Raw genomic sequence first — 27,390 nt, forward strand, 5'->3', positions numbered from 1 at the left:
ACTCACATCAAATATTTTTACCTTTGAACAAAATCTTTAAAACAATTACTTAGAAACAGCCGACCTAGATAGGCAACAAGTACATAATTGCAGATACCTATATGTTCACAAATTTGAAAAGCAGAAGAAGCTCAATTATTTGATGTTAATCATCCATCTTCTTGATTATTTTTAAGTCGATTCCAGTCTTGTTGAATTATGCGTTGTATTGGAGATTGTTTTATAGACTTAACTCCTTAATGTAGGCACTTCCATTGATGTCAGACCATTCAATTTCTGGTCTTCAAGATTACAACCAACAGATGCAGTACTCTTTGCCCCCTTGCCCCCTTGCCCCCTAGCCCATTCAATTTCTGATACATATTTAATCTACTTTGCTGTCCTCGTTCAGTTCTATCATGTACCAAACCTGAGACTAATTTCTGACAGTAAAATTACAACAGCCAAAGCAACCAAAGCGTTAAGATATTACTGTACAGAGTCTGAATTACAACCACCCCATACAACTGAGACTCTTTTCTTTCCTGATTCCTTCTCATCCTTTTCCTGCTTGGTCAATAGGTTAGTAGTATCCAACAAAGTAAATAAGTACAGATTCTCTGATGACGGAATGACAGATTTCTTCTCATTATATGAAAAACTTGGAAGTGCCATAATGAGAAATATTCAAATGGTCATGTAGCAGATAAATTACATATCCTTACACATGCTGTTTCCGGTTTTGCTCTCTATGAATGGCTTAACAGATGGTTCTCTTCCTAGATAGTTTGATATGATCTCAAGGGGATCTTTTGCTCCACCTGGGGCCAAAACCTACAAGAAAGTATAATTAGTGATATTGAAGACAAAAAGGAAAAAAATAAATTTGTGAGTATATTACAGTCTTCAAACAGGACAAAGAAACAAGAAAAAGATTACATGGTAAACTTCAACCATGGAAAAGTTAAGTAGGTTTCCTGCCATGGAAAAGTACAATCGCATTGTATCCACACCAAACATGCAGGCTCGACTCAATAAGGTTGAACATACATATTCATAACTATTAGATCCTCGATCTAGTGGCTCGTATATCTCTCTAATAAGCCAATATACCATTTGAGACTAAATCACACTCAAACCCCAACACTCTCATCCCTAATCCCTTATCCTGTCAGCCTCCTCTTGCCTCCGCTGAAAACAAAGGGAAGCTTCGACATGCTAAACATTGAAATCGTCAGAAAAAGTTGTCATTTTGGCACCAACTCGGTGGAATCCATCATGTCATGACCAGAGGTAGCCTTCCTCCACCCTTCTGAATTGTGGTTTTAATTTGCATTGCTAGGTTCCATGTTGATGTTGGTAGTGTAAAGATTGGGGTTTTGTTGTTTTTTCACCATTTTACCCTTGTTATACCCTCAGTAACACCTCTATAAGCTTTCAAATTTCAAAATTGTTGAAACAACATTTAGTGTAAAGAGTTCTTTTTAAAGGTAACTTTCTTGGCATAGGCGTTTCTATGCTTAGCAAAGTAGCACAGATATTCTGATACTTGAACCATCATTTAACCTGTACTTCTATCAAAGTTCAAGTTACAAAGTTGAAGTTTGGACTTGCTTTGATTTACCATTTAAACTGCATTTCATCTTTGCTTCACAAAACTTTGGTTTTTGTTTTTGTTTCTTTAATGTCACAGTCAATTGTTGAGAATCCTTCTCAACTATTTGACTCTGTTTGCGAAAATACAACCTACTGAAGTTGATATCGACTAAGAGAAACTTCATACGTGTGGTTATATGTCAAGCTGATTAAGGTGAGAAATGAAAAAAAGTAGAAAAATACTGGTGTATTACTTACCTTTCAATATTTAGTATCCTTAAGCAAGGCACCAACTCACAAATAAAAAGATATGTAAACTTTGTAGTTTGTTAGGCAAGGGTTGAGAATGCATCAAGTGCAACAAATAGAACGAATGATAGATCTAATCTTGAAAAGAGTGATGACTTAATTGGTGGCGCTAAAGGGTCAGAGTGTCGATCAAAGTTTAACAGTTTTTGGAATTAAGTCAATTAACTAATGCAATCCAACCCTTGAAATTTAAACTAGAAATATATTTAAAGGAGCAGAATATGAGGTTTTTGGCCAAATTTGATGCTCTAGAATGGTGGAATATAAACATTTTGAAGTTTCCCATTCTTTTCAAGTTGGTTTGTGATTATCAGACTTCCAACAATATCTAAATCCAAAGAAAACTTAATTTTTCAAAATTTATGCTAGAATTTGCCCTAATTAAGCAGTGTTCGATTGCTTCTAGTTCTCCAAGACATTTCTCTTTTCTATGGAAGCAAAATGTTAATAAATGTTTCTTGCAATCTCTGCATTTACTGGAAAATTTATGGTCTTACTGACAATGGAAGAAACTGATATGTAGGCTATCAACAATTTGAAGAATATTGGAGATGGTGGTGAAACCCTTCATGGAAAATTTATGGTCTTACTGACAATGGAAGAAACTGATATGTAGGCCATCAACAATTTGTTGTTAGCTCACTCTTTTAGTTTCATAGAAGCTTTGTTGAATTTCTAATTTTTAACTATCTAAACCTTTTCTCTGTTATAGATATATTAGCATGTCTCATGGATTGTTCATTTCTAGTTGAATATTTTTAACTCTGTCGTTTTTCTTCTTCTTGTTATCTGGCTATATATTATCTTCAGTATCACCTTGCAGCTTGCACCATTTTGAGCTATGATCAATATTTTAACCCAGTATGTTTTCGGATTTCACAGTTAATTTATCTTGGACGTACCTTGCAGGTGATAGATATGATATACATGACATAAAAGTTTGATAACATAATTGACCTCGAGTTAGATTCTGAATTTCTGATGCAATTTGATATACATTACTCAATAATATTACCATACTCTCATGTTTATTTTTCTGCAATCTAGCAGACAAAATAGTATTTTGATGCAGGAATCCAACAGCAGGGCAATTGGCAACTAGAAGATTTATCATTTATGATCTAAGTATTATGATCCTATCAGTTGATGTTTACTTTGTTCTATGTTGTGTAGAATGTTTATCGTAATATTTAGCAAATGGCAAGTAACAAGTAACTTACAGTTTGCATGTCAAAATTTGGACTTGCTTTAAGTTGCTTTGAGTTTGGGTGCCAAAATTCTTATTGTAATATTTGGCAAATGGCAAGTAACTTCTAGTTTCTATGTTAAAATTTGAAATTAGTGTGATGTCTATTTTTATTTTGATAATTTGATGATTACTTTTATGTATTAGAAGTGCATCATTTTTGTAATTCCCAGGTTAAATCTTAATTTTCAAGCTTTAATGAAGCTTTCTTTAATTCAAGCTAAACTCAACTCACATTGAATTGAGCTCAACTCATTTAAGGCTTGAATTAAGCTCACATTGAATTGAGTTCAACTCATTTAAGGCTTGAATGGGCTCATTTAAGACTTGAATTGAGCTCAGCTTGCTTATGGCTTATAAATGGGATTGTTTAAGACTTGAGCTAAGCCAAGCCTAAACAAATAAATAGGGCTGGAAATTAATTTCGAGACAAGCCTGAGTAGAAGCCGGCTCCCTTAGGCTCGGCTCGTTTACAACTCTAGTTATTAGTCATCTTCATTCATGTTGTATAACAATACTCTTCTAAGTCTCTATTTCTACATCTCACTTTCATAGAAGTGTACAAACCCTATTACAACAAGCTGTAGCCCATACTATTTGGGAGTCAGCTATAGAGATTCTTTCATCCATTAGGCTCAAATTAAGGAAGGTTCTTTGATGAATAAAGTCAAATAATATCTTCTCCAACTCAATCAATTGTTTTCAGTCTTGCCTTTCTTTTCTAGACAAATTCTACTTGACTAAAATCACTCATGTGCATTATGAGGTCTATCACAAATTTGCACATCTTAAGATAATCTCAATCAACTCACCATATGGATACTTTCATCCATCAGCTCTAATTAAGGAAGGTTCTTTGATGGATAACACCATATCATATCTTCTCCTAAAATTTCCTCCCACAACATTGTTATGGTCTTGCGCTTCCTCTTTTATTCTACTACAATAATCACTCTCATACACTATGCGGTCTTCTTTCTACATTTTCAAATCACCACAATCAGTCCTCATGTTTCTATAGGAGCTACCCCACGCTTGCCACAAATAAACCTATTTTTTATTCCATCTTTCTAGTAAGTGCATTCATCTATGTTAACATACTCATCTTGGCTACACTTACTAAGTTGTACCCTAGTTGGCTACCATTCTGATTCATGAAGCATGTATTTTATAAGATTTTGTTTCAAATTAAGGTACATAGTGATGGTGATGGCACAACACACAGAGACTTTCTCGATTTTAGTTCCCTTGTCTAATTCCCAGTGTAATGCTCTCATCATTCTCTGTTTCTCTTACTACCATCCAAGTTAAACGAAAATCTCCCTTTAGGTGATAAATATATAAGGATTATATTCATATATAAATATATATATTTATCAAAAAATATATATATATATATATATCTATGTACATATACATATATATACTTTGATAAATTAATAAATATATACATATATACCAAGGTTCGAAAAATCGAGATTGAGATCGGGATCGGCCTTCAGAAAAAACGATACGTATCGGCCGTATCGGCTGTATCGATCGCCTAGATCGGATTGGACTTTTTAATTAGATAAAATTCTAAATATTATTTAAAAATGTAGAAAAACTTCTAAAAATTTAGAAAAAAGTGTACCAAAAATAAGAAAAAAAAACTATGGTGTAATAAAAATTGAAAAGAGATTAAAAAGAGAGTCAGTGGAAGAAAAAAAACATGATGCAGTGAAGAAGAAAAAGAAGAAGAAAAGAGAAGAAAAAAGGAGAGTGGAAGAAATAAAAAAACTGAGAGAAATGAAAAAATTAATTAAAAAATTATATATCGGAGTTTGTCGGAGTTCATCGGAGTTTGCCAAAGTTCACTGGAGCTAGATCTCTCCATAAGAAAGACAATGATTATATGTAAGGAGAGAAAAAAAGAAAAAAAAAGTAAGAGAGAGTGAAAAGAAAGAGTGAAAGAGAGAAAGTTCGGATTAGGCCTGGATTGGCTAATTCGTATCGGGATCGGCTGATACGACGAACCATGATATGTACACATACATATAGTTAATTTGTGATTTTTTACTGTTATAGTTGTAAATTACAATTTAAAAAAAAATTATATATGCTATATTAATATATAACATATATCATATATAAGTATTTTGTATTTTTATATATTAAAAATGCTAAATAGTTTTGCTGCCTGCTTTCCACCTAGGGGCTAGTCAATGGGGTGACCGCTCGTCGCTAGCGGCGGCCCTTCAATAATTATTAAGGACTATTCTCTCATCATCTTGATATCCTGATCTACTAAACTTCATTCCATATACTCATAAGTTATCCTTATACTTTAGATTCTAAGTTTCCTCTCCATACTTTAAGCATAGTGTCAATACCACTTAAGAACAAGTAAAATGATGCAATCAACAAATATCATGCCATACTATATCTTCTTGAATATCTTATTTAGCTAATTCATCCATAAGATATATGCTGAATCTTGATAAAATGCTATTGCTACAGGAGGCTTGCTTGTCTCACCCCAAATCACTCAAGTTAATTCTTACTCCATCATACATGTCCTTGTTAAGCATCAATATTCTAGCAAAGACACTCCTTTCATGAAATCAATAAAAGCACATGCAAATCTTTTTTCGTTTCCCTACACTTCTCCATCTACCATATTGTTAAGTAAATAGCTTGTGTAGTTAATGTAGTCAACAAAAACTTGAGTGATTTACAGAAATACCTACCCATATCTTGATTATTCAGTAAATCTCTCCCAAAGTTTCAGAGTATGCTCACTAGTTTCTGTCAATGATAATTTGTGAAACTTCCTATATCTTATTTGTCTTCTTATGATATTGTAGAATTCTTCACTCATTCGACCTCAAATATGTTAGTAGGCCAAATCAATCCTATATCTTCTAAGCATCTCTGAGGTCAATGTTTATACCTTCAGAAACTACTGCTTTTCCACATTCCATCTTTAATCATTCTTGACCTCACTGGCTCTAATTTCTAACATAATTAAATATTATAAGGAAATCTTGTCTAATTAGTTCCAACTATAACTTGTTCATAATTTATATCAATGTGATTGCCACTGCATAATACCAAGGTGAATGGTGGGCGCCAAGAAAGTCTACCATTTTTAATATATAAAAAATATAAAATAACTATATATAATAAATAACATATACTAACATAGCATACATATAAACATGCATTTTATTAACTGCATTTAAAATAATATGGGTGTATGACAGCTAGTGAGAAGGAGAAAAGAGATGAGAGAAAAAAAATAAAATGAAAAGAAAAAGTTGGTGGACCCCAACGTCATTGAGAGGGCGAGAGAAATCTGTTGTATATCTAAAACGAAAGCTGCATATTTTTGTTGTGGTACTGTAATCTGATGGTTCCTAGCTGTCTGGGCAAGTGGCAGCCATTGGGAGGGTGAGAGAAAGGTGAGAAAAACAAAAGAAAAAGTTGTTGGTTCCAATGTCAAAGAAAGAAGAAAAAGGAGGAAGAACACGTGTCCACTGCCGCTTGGCACTGCTCGCCACCCGGCCCAACCAACAAATGGCAGTCGCCTACTCCCTTTGCACGGCGACCAACTTGGCCGCTTTTCAAAGCACTTATTTATATTCTAATCTATTTATAGTTTATATGGAAATCTTGTCTATTTAACTCTAAATTTAGGACATGCATAATTTTCATTGGAAAAATACATTAGAGCAACCCCTCACCTTTCTTTTATATAGTTTCTTTTACTATAACTCTTTAATCCTACATTTTTGCAATATATTTCCTACATCTTTATTCCAAGACTTTTGTGCTTTGCGGCTTTAGTAGGTCGTTACATCATCAAAAGAGAAAGCAAAAGTCTATTTAATTGGCGAGATCAAAGTACTCTTTTTCTTAGAATTAGCAGCGCATAGTGATTCTATCCAAAAAAAAAAAAAGTAGAAATAAAAAACACCCAAAAATGAAAACTACCAAAACAAGTCATGGAAAAATCTATCCTGATTTAAATGTTATTTCTGAAACTATAATAAAACATCAAGTACCTTATTTCTGAACTGCAATCCTGCATACTGATTCAGCAAATTATCTTGAAATCTTGATGCAAAAATATCAGCTGCAAAAACCTGGACAAGCAACAAGGCAAAGAAATAAGAATACCAATACATTATATTCTACAAAGAGAAAATAATACAACCTGGCTCCAAATGTAACTATAACAGACAGCTTCATAACCGACAACAATACGAGGGAAGCATGAGGCTGGGTTGGTCCCTTCCAACAAAGGTATACCTAACATAATCTGAAAATGGAAGCGCATGATGTATCATAGATTTATCATAAAACTGAATGTAAATATTTAATTGCTTGAACTGTACCTTAGGATGTAGATGTTTGAGTAACCCAACTACATCCACATTCTCACTTGAATGTATTATCTGATCAACAAGGCCTGATACAGGAAAAAGAAAATGCACAGAAGCTGTGTTTTAAGCAGGTATCTTACACCATAATCTAGACATTTGATATCCATATCCATATCCATATCCATATCCATATTTGCTAATGATAATACTTATGTTTGTAGATTCATATGTTACTTGGATATTAGTGAATAGGGTAACACGTCCTTTCTTTGCCAAAAAAATATGAATATGTAACTTGATCCTAATATTCAAATGCTTAATATTATCCAAGGTTGTTTACCCAGTTACAAGCCTAGAAAATAAACAAATAGAATAATTTAACTCCAAGAGGTTGTTTTGCATAACAGCATATAGAACACTAATATAAAATGTACACTTTTTGTGATGCAATGAGAAAATAATTAAATAGATAAAGATGAGTCAAGAGGAAATTTTGTGGATAAGGAAATAGAAAAGATACATAACAGAAAGTAAGATGTAGTCATCAAACCAAATGCCATTGGTAAAGCAACTAAAAGGTTTAGGGTGAAGCCTTCTCTAATAAGATTGCCATCTCTAGAGTAAAGATAGAGATTAAAATTTGGAATGACTAGATGATGAACAAAAGCACAAGATACTCAATGTGGCTACTATTCAGTAAAGTAGCGTGTTAAAGTGACATTTAGTAATTAACTAACCAATATATCTGAAACATGTGAATGGATGGTATCATACTATCGTCAACCACCCATTAGTGGCTCAAATGTTGTATCCAGAGGAAAAACAACTTGAGCAATTCATTTCCATACTGCAAACAAATAATATTAGTATATTACTTACAAAGAAGAATTTCTTGCTTCAGTTTAAGGCCAGCAAACAAGTTCCGTCTTCTTTTCAGTGATTTACACATCTCACTTGTGACAGACTTTGTGATATCCTGCAATTGACACAAAATAATTATCTTAGGTTTCATTGTATTCAATGATAAGTAAAAATATGATCCTTATATTACATTTCATATAGAAATATTGGTTGACACCATTGTTATTCTTTAGTGGTAAGTTGGTAACACATTCTATAGTTCCTTCCATGCAAATACCAAGAAGCATATGCAATATATGCCACATTTTTAATAATTAAAGGACAGATTTGATAGGACTGATAGGAAATAAATTATTGTTCTGGTAGTAGTAAAGCAATAGTGATCCAACATAACACATTGTCTAACACAAATGTAAAATCTTTATTATAGATTTTGAGTGTACAATGTGACTGTACAGTAAGATTTGTTAAATTTGTTTACATCTGTGAAATGTCAACAATACGATACAACTATATATTCTTTTGACAGAAACAATCATAATCAGATTGCTGAATTTCAGAAACAAACAAGTAAAGCACATCACCTTATGGAAACCAGACATCATTTTCAGAGAGATGCTTTCGTAGCACCTGTAGTAGAAGTATTGTTGTAAGTGTAAAGCATTCTCAGCTTTTCCTATGAAATCAAAATGGGACATCCTTTCAAATCTGATAACTTACCAGTTTTCTAGGAGCTGACTGGGAATCTCAATGAAATCGCCTTCCAATCTTAGCCCTGAAAACCTAGAAAAGGTGGCACTATTGCATATATGGTGGACCTGCGAACTTTTCACAATAAATTTTCTGCAATCCACATTAAAGCACTCCAAAATGGAGAACATTTCTTTTTTCAAATAAATTGAGGAGCATATAATGACATTAAGATGTATGCTTAATTGCTTCTAGAAGAGAAATATAAAGGTGGCTTGGGAACAACATGAAGACTCTTGAAGGTAAATACAACTGTAGAGAGTGAGATATCAACAAACCATATGAATTTCTAATGTGTGTCACTGCCTGTATAGTCCGTATCACTCTCTACAGGTAGGGCTATATCAAGTGACGTCCTGATTGCTGCCAGATACCTATTTAACTTATCCAAAGAGACCCCTTTTTGAGGTATCTTTGCTGGTAAACCAAAGGGAAGAAACGAAGGAGAAAAAGAGGTCAATTCAATGATTCGAACTTCAAATCACATCAAAAGATATGGTTTTCTTAATTTCCTCTTCTTATTTTCTTCGGTTTAGGTACTAGATCCGAGATTAATCATCTTGGACATAGCAAAATAAGCTAGATCTATCATTTGTAAGAATCATTCTACATAGATTTAATATTTTGACCTAGATATATATAAAATACTCTTCAAAACATAGGAATAAAAGGGAAAGGAAAATTATTTGATATTATGTATTGAATCATATTTCTTCTTGATTATTGCTATATTTCCCAAGGATTGTCGTGTCGGCATCTCGTCAACACTCCCTTGTGTGCCACTGGCATGCAATGGCACAGATTTAAATGAGTTGTAAATATGTATCAAAGCCTAGTTTGTAAATAACTTATCCTATGATTAGCTTTGTAAATAACTTAAATTTTTTAGACATAGAAATAGTCAAGTGAAAACATTATTCAACATATAAGATGATTGAAAACATTCATTAATTTATAATAGTTTAATAATTAAAACAAATACTCAGTTGTACGTAGAATGATGGAGAGGATCAAAAGGCTTCATTTACCGACATAAGAATAACACAAGAAAATTGTATCAAATATGTCAGAATTAGAAAAAAAAAAATTTAGGGGTTGAGAGAGGAGGGTGCACGTGTTCTGCATGTGCAGCCCCTCCCCTCTCCCTCTCCGGCACGCGACGAAGCGCAGGGCGAAATCGTGCCTAATCCGGATCAGATTAGATCAGGATTTTTCCTTAATCTATAAATTAAAAACTCTAATCCCTTCTCTCTCTCTGCTTAACCATCTCAACCCCCTTTCTCTCTCTTCTTCTTCCCCTCCTTCGTTTTCTTATTTGTTCTCACTGTTGGAGTCGTCGCTGTGGAATCAGATCGCCGGAGCAATCAAAGACCACCATACGACTCATTGGTAAGCCCTCTCCCACCCATAAATTTTAATTAAAGTTTAATAGGGTAAATCGAAAAATACCTAATTTGGGATTTCGGCTTCACCGACGAATCAGGCAGGCTGGCGGCTTCGAGTCGCAACCGCATCGTCATCGGAAGCTTTGTGCTCTAAGCCCAGTGTCGATGATGTCTTTTAGGGAGCCCTTGTGGCTCCAATCGGCGTTGGCCATCCGTGGTGGGTTCTCTTCCACTGAGAGAGAGAGAGAGAGAGAGAGAGAGAGAGAGAGAGAGAGAGAGAGAGAGAGAGAGAGAGAGAGAGAGAGAGAGACGAGAAATTGAGGGTGGTCGTGAACCGCCGTCAGCGGGGGTCGCCGGCGGTCACCTTCTCCCTCGATTCTCCTCTTCTCACGTCGGTCGTGAGAAAGGAGAGAAGGGTTGGTTGGGCTCGGGTTCAACCCGAGCCAACCTTTTTTTCATTTAAGTTCAATTTCGGGTCGAGTTTGGATTTTGGATCCACAGACCCGACCCGAATCGGTTAATTTGGATGGGCTGCGGGTTGGCCCGTAGCCCAATCCATTTTCTCGGCTGGGCCTTGGCCCAGCCGGATTGATCTATTCTTTTGGATTGGGTCGGGCCAGAAGTAGCCCAGCCCAATCCAATAGGTAAATTAAACCTATTTTAGTATTTTTTAGTTTTTAAAATTTAAAAATATTGATATTATTCAAATTTAAATTTTTATTATTATTTATTATTTAACGTGGTGATTTTTAGTACGTGAGCTAAAGATTTGAGATTTCGGTTGTCTTGCTTAAACTCAGGTGAGTGGGTTTACTCACATATTTATTTTATTATATTTTATATCTTTGTCAGACTATGTAAATTTTTTGTGTGCAAATTATTTATTTCACCCTTACGTGCAAATATTTAATTGTTACAATTTCTGTGTGCAAATCTATTTATTTTATCTGTACGTGCGAAAATTTAATTGTTATATTTTCTGTGTGCATTTAATCATTATACTCAGTGCATCACCATACTTTATGCAAATATTGAAATTTGTGAAAAGAAAAAAATGAGACTAGTATTGGTATGATTTAGAGAACAGTCCTGATATAAATCGTTTGCGATTTTTCGTGGTAACTCAAGTCTATCTGGAAGTCCAGGGGAAAGTGCTAAATTAAATCATTGCGGTGACTTTCTTAGGTAACTCTGGCGGGGTTAGGGAACAGTCTTATGATGAATGAGAAATTTCCTAGGTGACGCTAACTTCTCTCAATGGTTAGTGAAAAAGACAGAGTGTATTGATCACATAGTGATACCATCTGATGACCCTAACCGGATCAGCTATGAAGAAAAATCCTGAGCGTCATCTTGAGGTGACTTCTAGTTAATGTGGATCCACAGGGTTTAGACCTATTGAAACATATGACAGTACAAATATTGAAAAGATGTTAATATGTTGAAACCGTGGAAGGTTACTAGATGTGACTCTCTCTATTGTTATCATTGTTATTATTTAAAAAGCATGCCTATTGCATATTGTTATGAATATTGTTGCTTTTAGTTTAATTTTATTCAGCATTAATATGATTTAAAATTTATTTGGTTTCGAGTGGATTCCACTCACTGAGCTATAGTTGTTGGCTCATGAATTTTTTTTTTTGTATTTATTTATCTATCTCAGGTAATAGTCAGCGAGACGACTAAGCGAGATGTACTCGGACTCTACCTCCACTTAGAATTCACTTATTTACTTTTTCGCTCTTTTAGATTTTATGCTTTAGATTAGAAGTTTAATTTATTTAGTTAGAGACTCAAAAACATTAACATTATTTTATGTTTATTGCAATTAGTTTTAAATTTAATAAAGCAGAATTTTATTTTATTTATTTATTTTGCCATTGTACACGTAAAAAGTATTAATAAGGCTTCGTGTATCTCAAGCATATTGAGATGCATGGCCGGTCATGATTCCTATTTCGGGTCGTGACAAAATATTATTGATAATTTTCCAATATATCTATTGATAGTATTATTTATTATAACATCTCACTTAATCTTCATACAAATATTAATTTTTTTATATGAGATGACGTCATATGGATTTAAAGATAGACCGAAGAGCAACCAAGCACGGACACGGGACACGACCACGACATGATACGAACATGGTGACATGGCAAATTTTGAAAATATAGGACACGGACATGGCATAAGACACGGCAAAATAAATAAATAAAAATATATATATTATTGATACATCTAAAGTAAAAGTTTGCAATCTAATAATGTTAAATACATATACATTAAGCTATAAAAACTAAGAAGTATTATTCGAAAAACTAAGAAGTATACATCAAGCTGTAAGAACTAATTTAAAGATAAGAACAAAATTAAAAGACAATAAAAAGTGTACAAAATTCTAAAAAGGTATCAGATTATTATTACAAGCCTCAAAAGTGCAAAACATGTCCAACTGTCTTAGTAACTGAGTTCCACAGAAGTTTAAAAATGAACAATCATTACAAAATAGCAACATAAGATAGATCATTCATCTTCAACTGTCTCATTGCCTTCATCAACAAACATCATAGTCTCCAAATCCGGTTCATCAATTGAGAGATCAACAAACTCCAACATTCTTGCACCATTAAAGGAATCATAAGAATCTCCTCCGACATCCCACATCTTGGTCTCCTCTCTCAAATAATTTGAAGACCTCTTTGATAGAAGGTGAAGATTAGTATGCACATATACTAAATCTTTAATTCTCTGTGGAGTTATCTTATTCCTTTTCAATGAATGGATGAAAGAATAGGTGCTCCAGTTTCTCTCACAACCTGAAGAAGAGCAAGGTTGCCCAAGTAACCTAAGTGCTAAATTTTGAAGAATAGCAGTAGAAGCACCATGAGCAACCCACCACATGTTTAGATCAAACTCATTTCTATCTGCTATCGAATCATATTCAGCAAAACTTTTGGTTGATGTGAAAAAACTAGTATACTCTTGGTATGCCATTTTTCGTTCTTCTGCATTTAGAAATAACTTTTTTAAGCATTTATTTCTCATATTAGAAATTTCCAAATCCTTATGCGGTGGTACACGATTTGGATCCTCTTGAATCCATGATGAGCTATAATACCTATTAACATAATTATCTAATTAGTAAACAATAGCAATGAAAGAACAATAAAAATTTTAATCATAAGAAAGAGGACTATAGAAATTAAATTAACCTTGGATTCAAAATACATGCTAAGCAATATAATGGTATATTGCTTTTGTCCCATCTATCCACTAGGATCTTATGCACCACTAAATAAATAATAGATTCCTTACCTTATTTCTTGTTTTCATGCATAAATATGACTGTCTTCACCGTTTCAATCATTGTATCCCACATTTCATATATCAAATGTAAGCATAGTTTATCTGTGTCTGCAACCCGTAGCATACTGTGTATAGGCTCTCTGAAGGCAAGTATATATTCAATTTTATCCCACCAAATATCATCGAGGGCTTTATCTTTGACAAATTGTGCTTTGCCAATATCATCTTCCCTATAAGAACTCCATTAATCACTGAGTACCATTGATTGAAGACCCTTTTTGATCTTTCTGAATCTTTTCAATATTATAATCACCGAAACAAAGTGAGTCTCCGCAATAGCAAGCAATTTTAAGTTGACAAATTCATTAAAAATAGCAAATAGCCAACCTCATTGAATGTTGTATGATGAAATTTTTTATGCACATTACATCCTTGCAATTATTGAAATACAGCTACACTCATCAAACACAATCTCATTTGCCCTCAGTGTTTTTTGCTGCACATATGTTTTTCAAAGTTAGGTTGAGAGTGTGAACTACACATGGAGTCCAAAAAATGTGAGAAAACCTTGCTTCAAGAAGCATCCCTGCTGCCTTACAAATAGGTGCATTATCCGTAATCACTTGGACTACATTATGAGGTCCAACCTCTTCAATGATTTTAATAATCAAATTAGAGATAAATAATTTATCTTTATATTCTCCTTCACAATTCACAGCTCTCAAGAATATAGGCCCACTCTTAGTCACCGCTAAAGAACTTATAAGCGATCTCCTTTGTGTATCAGTCCAACCATCACATACAGTACTCAGCCCTTTCTCCCCCCATGTGCTTCTAATAGGGTTTAGCAACATTTCAATATTTGCTCTCTTGTTGAAGTAGTGTAGTTCTCAACATATTGTAGCCAGGGGGCACAAATCCAAAAATATTATTATTTGCTGCAAATTAAAAAGCTCTAACATAGTGATGGTTCCTTGCCAGATGAAAAGACAACCCAGCTGAATAAAACATTCTTATAATCTCACAATATAATTGATTACGAGCACAAGAATTAAATGACTTCTCAATAGATGTTATTCCTGTTGCTCTTTTTTTTTTCTTGATGTCCCTCCCATATCAAAACCTACACCTCCAACTGAGCTACTAGAAAATGCCGCTTGTCCAAATTTTGGTAAAGGAATTTGTTTAGGTATCAAATTTTTAATTCTCAACTCGGCCATATCAACAACCCTTTTCACTTCCATAACATGTTCACTACTCACTTTTGAATAACCTCTAATTTCATGCCCACTAATTTTCAGCAGATGAGCCTTTACTCTATAATATGATCATTTGTAGACTTGTTGACAATAATTGCACCTAAAATTATGATTTCCTCTACCTTCTCCCAATTTCTCCATCTTAGTAACATATCTTCACAAAGGAGCATTATCATCCACAGAAGATGCAGTATTTTGACTTGAATCAGAACTATTTTCAATATTCATTTTTCTTCAACCACAATAAAACTACATTAGTAAAGATATATATATTAGCAGATTAACAATTTAACAGATAGAGAAGCTTTAATATAATTTAACAATTTAATAACAGAGATTAAAATAACTAACATAAATTAAAATAATTTAACAGAGAGAGAGTGAGACAGCGAGAGAGAATGAGAGAAAGTGAGACAGAGAGAGACGAGAGAGAGACAATAAGAGAGGAAGGGACAGAGACAGAGAGATAATGAGAGAGGGAGGGAGGAAGAGACAGAGAGTGAGAGAGCGAGAGAGAGAGATAGAGAATGAGAGAGAATAAGAGAAAGGGAGGGAGAGAGGACGAGACAGAGACAAAGACAAAGAGAGATAATGAGAGAGAGGGAGGGAGGAAAAGAGAGAGAGAGAATGAGAGAAAGGGAGGGAGGAAGAGACAGAGAATGAGAGAGAGGGAGGGAGGGAGGAAGAGACAGGGAGAGAGAGATAGAGACAAGAAGGGAGGGAGGGAGGAAGAGAGAGAGAGAGAGAGAGAGAGAGAGAGAGAGAGAGAGAGAGAACCTGCGTCCTCGCCGTGCTCAGCTCGCTGAGCTCGCTCAGCAGCTCGTCGCGCCTTGGATCATCGCTCGGCAGCTACTCGAGGGTTTTAGGACTTCAATCGGACGATTCGTCGCTCAACAGTCAAGGTGAGAAAACGATGATTTGGGTTTTAGGTTTTATTATCGGGTTTGGATCCGGGTTAATAACATTTGACCGAACCCGACCCGACCCATTAAATATTATCTAAAATACTGCCCGTGTCCCCGCCTGTGTCCTAATAGTATCCGATATATATATATATATTTTGGAAACTCTGGACACGTGTCCGAAGAGACTAACACCAGCACCAGCATAGGCATACCACAAGAATATATAGGTTGTGGATATAGAAGATAACAATGGTGTTACGACTCTAATGAATATAACTGATATGATGATCGTGCCTATGACATGTGTGGTGCAAATCTTTGGTCAGCACGGTACGCCTTTGTGTGCTACTAGCATACAGTGGCATGCCTTTTGCACACAACTTTAATAAGTTTTAAATGTTTCTAGAGATGCTTTTGGTGTCTTCGACATCGCAATCCTTAGCTTTTGGTTTCAGTATATGTATTAAAGTATATATTACAGTCTTTTATCCTTAGATAATGTTGAAAATGGCCTATTTATTAAGAATATCACAATAGTCAATTAGAAACATAATTCAACACATAATATGATTGAATAGATTCATTAATTGTTAATAGTTCAATAATTAAAACCAAAACCTAGTTAAAAATTATTAATCTAACATGTTTCTATATCAATTTTGATCAAATTTGAATGAAATCGAAACAAATTTCAGATTTTTTTGAAATTTGGAAAAAAAATTGAGGGAAATCGAATTATACTGAAATTTAAGCTAAAAATTATAAAATTTTGGTTCAAATTAACTTATATGGAGTTAATCTAATATGTTCCTATACTAATTTTAACTCAATTTGAATGGATTTGACATGTTAAGTTTTGATTTTTTGAACTCTAGTACCAAAATGCAAGATCCAATCATCCTTACAAATAATGGATTTAACAAAATTAAGCTAGATCTATCATTTGTACACCCCAAATAACTTTTTAAAATACAGAAAATAAAAAAAGACAAAGAAAAAACCCATGCCAACTGGCACGGATCAGCATGCACCGATCTGTCCTAATAGAATAGTTCATGCCGAGTATCATGCCTTCATCGACATGGGTCATGCCGATTGGCACGACTAACCTTGATATTTAAACATTATCTAGCCTCCGTTAAGGAAGATTTTATTGACCCAAGCTTAGACATGATGTTTCCAAGGTAGTACAAAACTGTCATGCTTACTAATTATCTAAGGATCAGCACCAAGACATAGGGTTGCATAAATTTGTAATGCTTAATGCTCCATGAAAAGATATCAATATCATCTCCGTATTTGGACTACCTCGTACAACCATGAATCGGAAAATCGACTGATCCTGAGTCGAATCGGCTGACCCGGACCCCTAGACTGGTTTTGTCTTGGGATTGGCTAGTTATGGTCATGTTGACCAAAACTAAAGTTTTGGAAGATTCAATTCAAATGTAAGATATATCTAACCCATAATTGATGTTTTCAATTGCCTTTTTTTTTTGCAGTTTTCAGTTTTTATCCACACTCTCTCCTCCCACCCTTCACACTTCAGCGAGCTCACCTGGTGGCCAATCCGGTGAGCCATTTCAGCTATTTCATACTCTAGTAAACTCGGATGAGTGTCTTTTTCTTATTTCTCCTCTTTCTTACCCACTCTTTAACTTATCTTTTCTTACTGTTACAGAGAGAAACGGATGGTTTTAATAGATTGACCTTGATTGAGAGGCAGAAAACAACAGCGAATAGATCTTTCTCCACCGTTATTCTGCAGTAGTAATTTAAGGGTAGAAAAATTTGTCAAATTCAAGCCGATACTCATTATAATTTTTGAGTAAGTTTTTTCTTTGAATTTTAGGTTTCATATGTGACTAATTTTAATTTTCTTATTTTTTTCTATTAGTTTTTCTAATATTTTAGAAATTTTCTTGTATTTTTAAATAATATTTAGAATTTTATGTAATTAAAAATAGTCTGATCCAATACGGGTGACTAATACGACCAATACAACCAATACAACCAATATGTATCCTTTGTTTTTCCTAACAATCGATCATGATCCCAATACCGAGTTCCGAAACAGTGTGTACACACGTTTATGATTCCATATTTATTGTAGTGGATAGATTTTCTAAAATGGCTCACTTTCTCCCTTGTTCAAGGTCTACTAATGCTTCACGGATTGCTTATTTGTTTTTCAATGAGATTTCTAAACTACATGGCTTGCCAAAGTCAACTGTTTATAATCGTGATGTTAAGTTTGTAAATTATTCTTAGAAAACACTCTAATCTAAATTGTACTAAGCTAATGGAAAGCAGTGAATAGAAGTTTGGGCAATTTCTTATGGTGCCTTTTTACTGATCATCATGCAACATGAGATTTACTTCTTCCCCAGGCTGAATTTGCTTATAATAATTTGGTCAATCAGACTACAGCTGGAACACATTTTGAGATTGTCACTGGCATTCCAATTCATACACCCATTGACGTGGTACATTTATTGATCTATTCTAGAATAAAAGAGGGAGCAAAAGACTTTGTGCAACATATCCAATCAATTCATCAAGAAGAAGAAAATAGCTGACAGCAATGCATGTTACAAGGAGAATGCAGATTCTCAATGACGAAATGTGAAATTTTCCAATGGCGACATGGTATTGATTCACTTACAATCTGAACGATTTTTCAAAGCTTCTTCACCGAAGCTACATTTGAAGAGAGCAGGGCCTTATAAGATTCTCACAAAACTTGGTTCAAATGTACATTTTAGTCCTATTTTTAATGTTGAAAACCTAGTTCAGCTTCATGGTGATCCTTACAAACCTAGTGTTTGCCAAACAATTCAGCCGCATGTACCAACTACCAAACAGCCTCATGAGGAGATTGCAGCAACCATTGAAGACCACATAGTGTATGCTAGACATGGAGGTTACCATAAGTTCTCGGTGAAATGGAATTATCACCCACATGGCTCAAGACTGAAGAAGTTCAGGGATTGAATCCAGATCTCTTTGAGCAGTATATTGTTGCTAACTAATCGGAGCCAACTCTTACATAAGAGAAAGGGAATTGATGTAGGAGTCCAAGTTGAACTAATTTCTTCATTTCCTTTTATATTGCTTTATTTCCTAAGTTGTATTTCTTTTAGGAGTTCAAGTTGAACTAGTATTTTCCTTAGATGAGATTTGGAGGCTAGGGTTTGAGTCATGTATGGTGCTCTGTATGAGTACATGCTTTTTATAAAAAAGATGAAAGTTTTCAGATATAAACTCTTTCAAAGGAGTGCAGCCTATGTTTTCTTTGCCGAACCATCTGGTGGTGGATTACAAGGGAACTAGTCTATTGTAATTCTAGACTAGTAAGTTCGTGATTCTTGTGACCCTTGATGTTGCGCCACTATCTAGTCCACAATGAAGATTTCCAAACATTCTCAATTGATTTTTTTAGCTTATTCTCTATGTTTGCTACCCGTTAACTTAGACTTAGGGATTACAAGAGAGACAACACCATAACATCTTTCAGTTAACATGCATTGATTGTAAGAGGAAAACAAGAAGTCTAGGTGACATAAGGCATAAAACAATGAGAAATAAGTAAATAACTGAGGCTTCTGAAAGTGCATAAAAGATAATAAATTTAACAAGATAAGAGAAATTGCATCACAAAATCTGAGATCTACATACCACATGAGTAAACTCATGGAAAAGGCTCACTACTTCAGGGAATCGTAATAGAGGTGGATCCTCGTTTATTTGTTTCGGACATTGTGAGATTAATAGCGCTACAGGAACCTACATGGGAAAGGTAGTTATTAAGTTAAACAAAGCTATTGATAAGATTTAGAAGCATCATGTAATACAATCTCTAATTTCTGAAGAATAAATTTGAAGGCAAGATGTTTTCTAAGCATTGTTGTAAACTTCAGAAAACTTGGCCCTAGGCCAACCTGTGTGGATGGGTATCTTGGTATCTAGCCTGACCTTAGATTTCAAATTTAGCTGATGTCACCAAAATATGGAGTCCAAAGGCTTGTAGTGTTCTTACTTCTTACCATGGTTCTAAGTTTTGGCCTATCTCGAGTGGGATCAGCCATAGCCGATCCCGATCCATGGCTGAAGCTAGGTGATCCAGTCGATGTTTGATCAATATCGGGTCGGGAATGGTAGTATAGGCCAATCCCGTCCAGTACGGGCCCTCCCTCTCTCCTCTCTCTAACTTTTTCTTTTCTTCTCTCTCTAGTGCCCCATCTCTCTTTTCTGCGTCTACTCTCTCTCTAGCGTCACCCTCTTTTTCTTCCTCTCCTTCTATTCTCAAATCTCTTCCTCCCTCTCTTTGTCTGTCTCTCTCTCTTTCAAGTAACAGAGAGTGATAGAGAGACAAGAGAGAGAGTGGAGTGAGAGAGAAAGAGAGAAAGAGAGAAAGAGAGAGGAAGAGATTGAGAGGCAATATTAGAGAGAAAGAGAGAAGAAGAAATGAAAAAAAATAGAGAAAAATACTGCCTTATTGCTAAGAGAGAGAGGTTCGAAGAGAGAGAGAGGAGAGAAGCAATGAAAAAATAAATTTTGCCTTGTGGGAATAATAGAGGAAGAGAGAGAGAGAAGAAAGGGAAAAAAATAAGAAAAACCAAATTAGCCTTGGCAATAATAAAGAGAGAGTGAGGAAAAGAAAGAGAGGAAAATAAAATGAAGAGCCAACTCGGTTTTTAGTTTTTAAGCTACATATGTGAGTAATTATAATTTTCTTATTTTCTTATCATTTTTCTAAATTTTTAAAATTTTCTATATTTTTAAATAATATTTAAAATTTAACGTAATTAAAAAATAGTCCTATCCAATACGGGTGGTTGATACAACCAATACATATCATTTTTTCGAATGACCAATCCCAATCCAAATATCGAATTTTAGAACCTTGCTTCTTACTATGAATTAAATTCTTTTATTTGTTGTTGACTTGTTTTAGAAAAGTAATTTTTTTTACTATTTTCTTAACTTATTTGCTTTTCAACTTCCTTGAGTTCTAAACCTCCATATAATAGTGCGCTTAATGTCTAGGTGATATGTTGTCCCAAGTCTAGTCTAACTTCTACAGCCTAAAGTCTTTTCAAAATAAAAATAACCGTAACCATATCACCAACTTCCATCATACACGTCCATCTCACCATCTCTAATCCTTTGGTCATTATTTCCCCCATATCTTTTAATCTACCTACTCGATCGATGAGATTCCGATTACGCCCTAACTTTTAGAGGAATAACATATCTGAATCTCAAATCATTTTAACGATTAGATCGATCCCCATTGCCTTTGAAAGTTTCATATTCAGTTCTGTCCAGTATTGCGACGTGGATTGAAATCTACTTCCTCGTGGGTAATTATAACAAAGTGGTATCAGAGCCAACTTTCCTTGGAGCACGTCCGCAATGACGCTAACCACTACATCCATGGCGGCACGAAGAAAAGTAGAAGAGACATCCACGCGCACGAGAGAGAAGAACTGTACACCTCCACCGTAGACAACCAAGAGGAAGAAGACCACGCGCACACAGCGTTGCCTCCTCCACCCTCCATCATTGACCCAAACATAGAGAGATGCTATCAAGGTCTATTGAAGCTTTGGGGCAGACCTTCACGATCCTTGCCCAAACCATCGGAACCTTGAGTCAAACAATCGCATAACAAAATGCCGATTTGTTGCGGGCGATCCGAGAAATGCCAATCCGATGACATGAGTTACCCAGGTTTTCCACATAAAAACCCCCCATGATGGTGATACCAATCAAACGATCGGGCAAACCATCGAAACCTTAAGTCAAACGATCCCACAACAAAAGGTCGGTTTGTTGCAGACAATTCGAGAAAAGCCAATCCGATGACATAAGTACCCAATTCTTCCACACCAAAACCCCCCATGATGGTGATACCAGTTGGCCAAGGACAAGAAAGAGAGACTACACTGAAGCCAAGGCAAGGTGGGCCTCACTGACGAGCGTAGTTTGTAGACGAAAATGATGACAATCTCTAGATTAAGAAGAATGAAGAGGAAGATTGAGAAGTTGATAGAGGACGTCGAAGGAATCAAGTATGGCTAGAGGAGCACCCACCTCCGATTAGGGTACGAGCAAGATCCAGTTGATTAGCTCTACGGTGCCAAACAATTCTTTGTCTTCTAGGGCACGAAGGCAGACCAAAATGTTCTTGCATTTTTCCATCTCGAGGATGCGGCACTACGGTGGTTTTGATCAACTACCACTCATAGGCTGACTGAAACGTGGGTGGAGTTTCACCATTTGGTCTACCAACGGTTTGGATCGTCTAGCAACAAAGACTTTCATGCTATCTTGACGAAGATGGTCGAGAAGATGACGGTTAGAGCCTACCGAGGAGAATTTGAATGAGTGTCCAGCCTATGCACACCACCATGGTCGGATATTCAACTCAAATCTATATTCATTGCCGATTTGTGGGGAGGACATTCAAGCTGATGTACAAGCTCTATGACCTACGAAACTACGGCAAGCCATAGAGGATGCTCTGCTCATGAAGGACAAACATCAAGCACTCAGAGGGCACTCACGACATCCATGGAGCAATAAGCCACAACCAAAGCCGACACACGCACCCAGCAACTCGGGTTACCCGCTGAGGGCTTCTGCAGGTGCAGTGGGACAGCGACCACCATATTGCACTTCTACTAATATCACAAGACAGTCCAAAGGGTTGTACTTCAGGTGTAATGAGAAATTCACCTCAAGGCATAGGGGGAGGGGCAAAAGGCCAAAGGGTTGTACTTCAAGTGCGACGAGAAGTTTACCCCGAAGCACTATTGCGCGCAGTGGGCCAATTCAATGATGCTTATTGATGGTGAGGCTAAAGAGGATGTACATGAGGACAAGGTCGCTGATAGTGACAAGCATGAGGATAAGCAACAACTAGTGCCCGAAGAGGAGAATGATTCAAAGGAGATGCGAGCGGGCATATCATTGCATGCCTACTCCGAAACCGCTACACCGGCGAAGACCTTACTGGTGGATGGCATAATTAGGAAGCATACTGTGCATATCTTTATTGACACGAGGAGTACACACAACTTCCTAGATGAATGATTGGTTCGGAAGATCGAGCACACTTCCGAACAGACGATAGGATTTGATGTTACCATTGGCGATGAGACAGCACTTCAAGCTGACAGTATTTGTAGTGCTATTCAGGCAAATCAAGAGACACATTTGTTATGGACCTATATCCAATTGCACTCTATATAGCGGACGTCATTTTGTGGACTCAGTGGCTACAAAGTTTAGGCCTAGTCACATTTGACTTTAGAGAGATGTGCCTCACTTTTAGGCACAACAGTAGAAAGGTGCGACTTGACGGCATTCAACAGCACTAGGGAGCTACTTTGTAGTAGCTACTTGGCTTGCCGAGCATAGCGGAACCAGCTTGATGCAATTAGCTCCCACTGATCCTAAGGAGACATAAGAGTTAGGTATAGCTAACAATTTGGCTCATGTTTTATAGGAGTTTTTGGTCCCTTTGAGGAGTTGAATGGGTTACCACCGGCACGAGAAGCGAACCACCGTATAGAGATCATGCTGGGCACCGAAGTAGCAAATGTGAGATCTTACCACTACCCTTATTTCTTGAAAGAGGATATCTCTAGAATAGTGACCGAGATGTTGCATCAAGGGATCATATAACCCAGTCAGAGTACATATTCTTCAACCGTGCTGCTGGTGAGGAAGGACAGGAGTTGGAGATTTTGTGTGGACTACCAGACACTGAACTCCATCACTGTCAAGGATCGGTACCCCAATCTGATTATTGAGGAGTAGGTGGACGAGTTAGCAGGCACTTCATTATTCAGAAAACTTGATTTTAGGGCCAAATACCACCAGATCTGAGTGCACCCTAATGATGTTCACAAAATGGCATTTTTAACTCATAACAACTACTATGAGTTCCGAGTTATGCCATTTGGTCTAACAATTGCACCGACAACGTTCCAAGGCTTGATTGATATCTTTCATCTATTACTTCATCCGTATGTGCTTGTATTTTTCGATGATACTCTTATCTATAACAAATCTTGGGATAATCATTTACAACACCTGAGAGAGGTGCTGAATTTATTGCAGAGACATGAGCTTAAGATCAAGAAATCAAAATATTTATGAGGAGAGCAGTAGGTGGAGTATTTATGACATGTGATTTCAAAAATGGCGCGTCCGCTGACCCTAAGAAGATACATTGCATGGTGGAGCAACCGAAATTGAAAGATGCGCTTGAATTGCAGGGTTTTCTTGGTTTGACGAGGTACTACCATTGCTTTGTTGTTAGATATGGGAAGATAGCCGCTCTGTTGACCGCTCTACTAAGGATGGGTTTTTGTGGGGAGAGAAGGCCAAGGCGATCTTTGAAGAGTTCAAATCAATTATGACCACAGCCCCCGTTCTTGCCTTGCCAGACTTCTCCAAGCAATTCATTATCGAGTGTGATGCATTGGGGGCTGAAATAGGAGGGGTGCTGATGCAAGAAGGAAGACCAGTGGCATATTTGAGCAAAGTCTTATCCGAAAAATCAAGACAATTGTTCACCTATGAGCAGAAGATGTTGGCAATAATTCACATGATCACTAAGTGACATCCTTACCTCATTGGACGACGACAACGATTTGTGATCCGTACAGACCAGCAAAGCCTTCCACATTTCTTGGGGCAATGCATACATACTCCCGCACAATAGAGATGGGTATCCAAATTGATGAGATACGATTATGAGATGGTGTACAAGAAAGGAACAGAAAATCGAGCTATCGATGCTCTATCCTATAGCCTCACGCCGACTGAGCTTGCGACATTCTCTGCTCCTACATTTTCCTTCTTGGAGGACTGAGGCATGCGAGTACGGCTGACCAAGGTTATGTTGAGCTGTTACAGGAGATCATGGCTGATCAGATGTGGCATCCGAAGCTTGAGGTATGTGATGGTCTGATTTTGGACCGTGGGTGTCTCCGCATGCCCACGAACTTGGAGGCGCACCCTCGGCTGTTGGAGCACTTCCACAACACTCCAACAATTGGCCACGAAGAGGTGCTAAGGACCTACAAGTGACTTTCCCAAAGCTGTACCTGGACGGGAATGAAGACAGATGTAAAGCGCTACGTCAAGGAGTGTCAAATCTGTCAACAAACGAAGCCGGAGTTTCTCAAGCTAGTTGGACTACTCCAACTATTGCCAATTCCAAGCAAATCTAAGAGGACATATGTTCATTTTTTCAGCTCTAGTACATCCATTCAGCAAGGGCTGTTACTAAAATCTTTGTGAAGGATGTAGCAAAGCTTCATGGGATGCCGATAACGATCGTCTCTAACAGAGACAGCATCTTTATCAGTGACTTCTGGGCAAATTCTTTAGATAGCAGGGGACACGATTGATACTCAGTTCGGTCTATCATCCACAAAAAGATGGCCAAATTGAGGTAGCCAATAGATGCATTAAACAATATTTGAGATATTTCGTGGCAGATTGACCGAGAGAGTAATTGTGGTATTTGCCTTGGGCGGAGTGGTCCTATAATACCACCGACTACCAAAGCATTTAGATAACTCCATTTGAAGCAATATATGGTCGAACTGCCCTCGTGCTATAGACATGATCAGTTCTCAGTTACAGAGAGGTTGCAAGCGGACTTGGAGTTGATAGATCAGGATGAGATATTGAGACAACTTCATGAGCACATCGCTACAGCTCAAAGCCGAATGAAACAAGTTTATGACCAAGGACATCATGAGCGCGAGTTTGCCATGGGTAACTGGGTCTTTGTGCGAGCAAAGCCATATCGCTAGGTGATCTTGCAGCCTGTGCAAAACTAAAAGTTGTCTTATCGGTTCTTTGGCCCATACAAGGTGTTGGAGCGTATTGAACCTGTAACCTATTTGCTTAGAGCTGCCCGAAGGGACATGGATACATCCAGTCTTCCATGTCCCAGTTTTGAAAGCTAGGATCAGACCTAATCTAGTCATAGGAACTGACTTACCGGAGCAAACTGAGGAGCGTGAGACGGACGAACTTGTACAAGTCCTAGCCAAGTGGCGACGTCAACATAACGAGCGAATGAAGACGGAGATTCTAGTGGAATGGCTAGAACGGCCCACAGATGCTGCAACATGAGAGTTAGAGGACGACGTGATAGACCGTTTTCCTCACTTTACACCTTGAGCACAAGGAGAAGAAAGCATGACGAGTTGTTGCAGTTCTTAATTAAGATACAGATTTGATATGACCAACCCGCCTCGAACTGGATTATTTTCCGTTTTTGTTTTGGAAAGATAAGACGACTTCTGGCGAGTGGGTTCGAACGCGATTGAAGGACGTTCGAACGCCTGCACAACGTTCACACATACAAAGCACTGCTTTTGGTCGTTCGAATGCAATCGAAGTGCATTTGAACGCGACGTTCAAGCGCCTACATAGCTGTCACATACATAAACATGTTTTTGGCCGTTCGAACGCGATCGAAGGGTGTTCGAACGCCCGTCGATTAAATTATTTCGTATTAAGATTTTTTGACGATTGGCTAGCCTCCAAATACATGAAAAAATAGCCACTTTAGAATTATTGATTATTAGAATTTTTGTTTTGCATTTAGGCTTAAGCCAACCCTCTCCCTTCTCCTTCCTCCCCCTCCATATTCACCTTGAGTTTTATTCTACTACCGAGATTAACACTTTGTCGCTTATCTCTCCTTACTCTAGCAACCAGCCATATCTGGAAGTTGTCTTCTTCTCTCTCATCTTGTTCAAGATACTATTCCATCCACCACAGCCATTATCATCTTCCATAACCCTAACCACATCACCAACTTCCAACATCCACGTCCATCTCGCCTCTCTTAACCTTTGATCATTATTTCCCCCATATATTTTGATCTACATGCTCGATTGAAGAGATTTCGATTGCCTTGGATTCCTAACTTCTAGAGGAATAACATATCTAAATCTCAAATTATTTCAACAGTTAGATCAATTCTCGTTGCCTTCAAAATTTCTGTATTCAGTTCTGTCTAGTATTACGACCTGTATTGAAATCTACTTGTGGGCGATTGTAACATCAAACCATGTTACTACATATTAAATAATATACATCATTAATTCCATATAGAGAAGGTTAGAGGTTTGCATATAATCTAATGAAATCATAATTATAGAAAAAGAAATAGAACTCTTAATTATCAATGCACCAGAAAAGTCATAGGGTGACCATAAATTTCTGGTCAGAAAGGTCAATATAGCCAATAGTACCTGACGTGCTCCATTAGAAGACAGGCTTCCATTCTGAAGTGGGACAACACAAGTATGTGTAAATTTTCCTTCTCTATGGAACAAAATAGGTATTTAATAAAGAATCTTGATATTTCTTTACTTG

The 27,390-nt window shown here is 36.6% G+C and overlaps 1 protein-coding gene across 4 annotated transcripts in view; it reads right to left on the bottom strand.

Annotated features, from left to right (window-relative positions):
• Nucleotides 1-255: 255 nt before the first annotated feature.
• The window catches only part of LOC140768925 (probable thimet oligopeptidase), a 57,432-nt gene continuing 30,297 nt past the window's right edge, over nucleotides 256-27,390 (bottom strand). The window contains exons 12-21 of one of the 4 annotated variants that reach the window (XM_073109402.1): nucleotides 27,267-27,339; nucleotides 19,648-19,755; nucleotides 9,079-9,176; nucleotides 8,943-8,988; nucleotides 8,377-8,473; nucleotides 7,510-7,583; nucleotides 7,329-7,433; nucleotides 7,177-7,257; nucleotides 705-813; nucleotides 260-546 (exon numbers count right to left, since the gene is read on the bottom strand). In XM_073109402.1, the coding sequence (XP_072965503.1) occupies nucleotides 545-546; nucleotides 705-813; nucleotides 7,177-7,257; nucleotides 7,329-7,433; nucleotides 7,510-7,583; nucleotides 8,377-8,473; nucleotides 8,943-8,988; nucleotides 9,079-9,176; nucleotides 19,648-19,755; nucleotides 27,267-27,339 (793 nt within the window). In that variant the 3' untranslated portion in view covers nucleotides 260-544. Of the gene's footprint in view, nucleotides 814-7,176; nucleotides 7,258-7,328; nucleotides 7,434-7,509; nucleotides 7,584-8,376; nucleotides 8,474-8,942; nucleotides 8,989-9,078; nucleotides 9,177-19,647; nucleotides 19,756-27,266; nucleotides 27,340-27,390 lie in introns of all 4 variants that reach the window. The other 3 variants (XM_073109405.1, XM_073109404.1, XM_073109401.1) reach the window with 3 other exon arrangements.

Source organism: Typha angustifolia, chromosome 10, assembly GCF_048772165.1.
Source record: "Typha angustifolia cultivar Huaian chromosome 10, ASM4877216v1, whole genome shotgun sequence".
Lineage (NCBI taxonomy): Eukaryota > Viridiplantae > Streptophyta > Magnoliopsida > Poales > Typhaceae > Typha > Typha angustifolia.